The sequence below is a fragment of the Oryzias melastigma genome, linkage group LG17 (genome assembly GCF_002922805.2).
Source record: "Oryzias melastigma strain HK-1 linkage group LG17, ASM292280v2, whole genome shotgun sequence".
In the NCBI taxonomy this organism is placed as follows: Eukaryota; Metazoa; Chordata; class Actinopteri; order Beloniformes; family Adrianichthyidae; genus Oryzias; species Oryzias melastigma.
The window spans coordinates 30584779-30585643 of record NC_050528.1 but is presented as its reverse complement, the minus strand read 5'-3'; the positions used below and the strand labels follow the sequence as shown (position 1 = coordinate 30585643).

Here is an 865-nt window from a genome sequence, read left to right as displayed (position 1 = left end):
TTGTGACACAGAAACCCAGCTGGTCTCAGATGTTCAGAGGAGAGACGATCACTCTGACATGTGAGGTTCAGGGAGGAGAAGGAGTTCAGTGGGAGTATCAATGGAGAACTCCTCAGTCACAGACATCCTGGAGAAACAATAAAGACTGGACTATCACAGCTTCCATCAGTGGAGAATACAGCTGTAAGAGCAGATCCACATATTATTCATATTCTTCAACAAACTGGAGTGAAGCTCTAAGATTATCTGTTTCAGGTGTGCTGATGTTTTTATTGTTTTTATTTTACTCTTTCATGAATGTATAAATGTATGTTTTGTTTCCACTTTAAAACTTGATCATGTGTTCAGACATTTAAATATTTTATCTCAACAGCTCACAAACCAAAGTCTGAACTAAACATGACAAAGTCTCCAGTAGAGGGCAGAGTGAACATGAGTTGCTTAGTGAAGAATTCATCATCTGGTTGGAGATTTTTCTGGTTCAGAGGAGAGAAATCCTCCAAACTGCTGACCACACAAGATGCTGACTTCCTTTCAAATGGACAAATCAGTGTCTCACAGGAAGGAGTTTACAGATGCAGAGGAGGAAGAGGAGAACCAGTTTATCACTCAGAGTTCAGTGATCCAGTCATTGTTGATGGTGAGTTTAATCATTTTGAAAAGATCATTATAAATGCTTATAGTGAGAATATTTACCTGTACTTTATTTAAACATATTTTTACAGCAACATCCAGACCCGTCAGCTCCTCATTTCCTGTGTTGGTTTTTGTTCTAACGTCTGTAATTTTGGTAATTCTCATATTCCTTATTTGGTTTTTCTGCAGAAGATCAAGAGGTGAGAATGTTTTTTTTTTTTTTTTTTTT

At 37.3% G+C, this 865-nt stretch overlaps 1 protein-coding gene across 3 annotated transcripts in view; it reads left to right on the top strand.

The window, feature by feature from the left end:
• The first annotated feature begins 6 nt into the window (after positions 1-6).
• Positions 7-865, top strand: part of LOC112141294 — a 3197-nt gene continuing 2338 nt past the window's right edge. For all 3 annotated transcript variants that reach the window (XM_036216378.1, XM_036216379.1, XM_036216377.1), the window contains exons 1-3: positions 7-255; positions 374-640; positions 726-836. In XM_036216378.1, the coding sequence (XP_036072271.1) occupies positions 30-255; positions 374-640; positions 726-836 (604 nt within the window). In that variant the 5' untranslated portion in view covers positions 7-29. The remainder of the gene's footprint in view (positions 256-373; positions 641-725; positions 837-865) is intronic.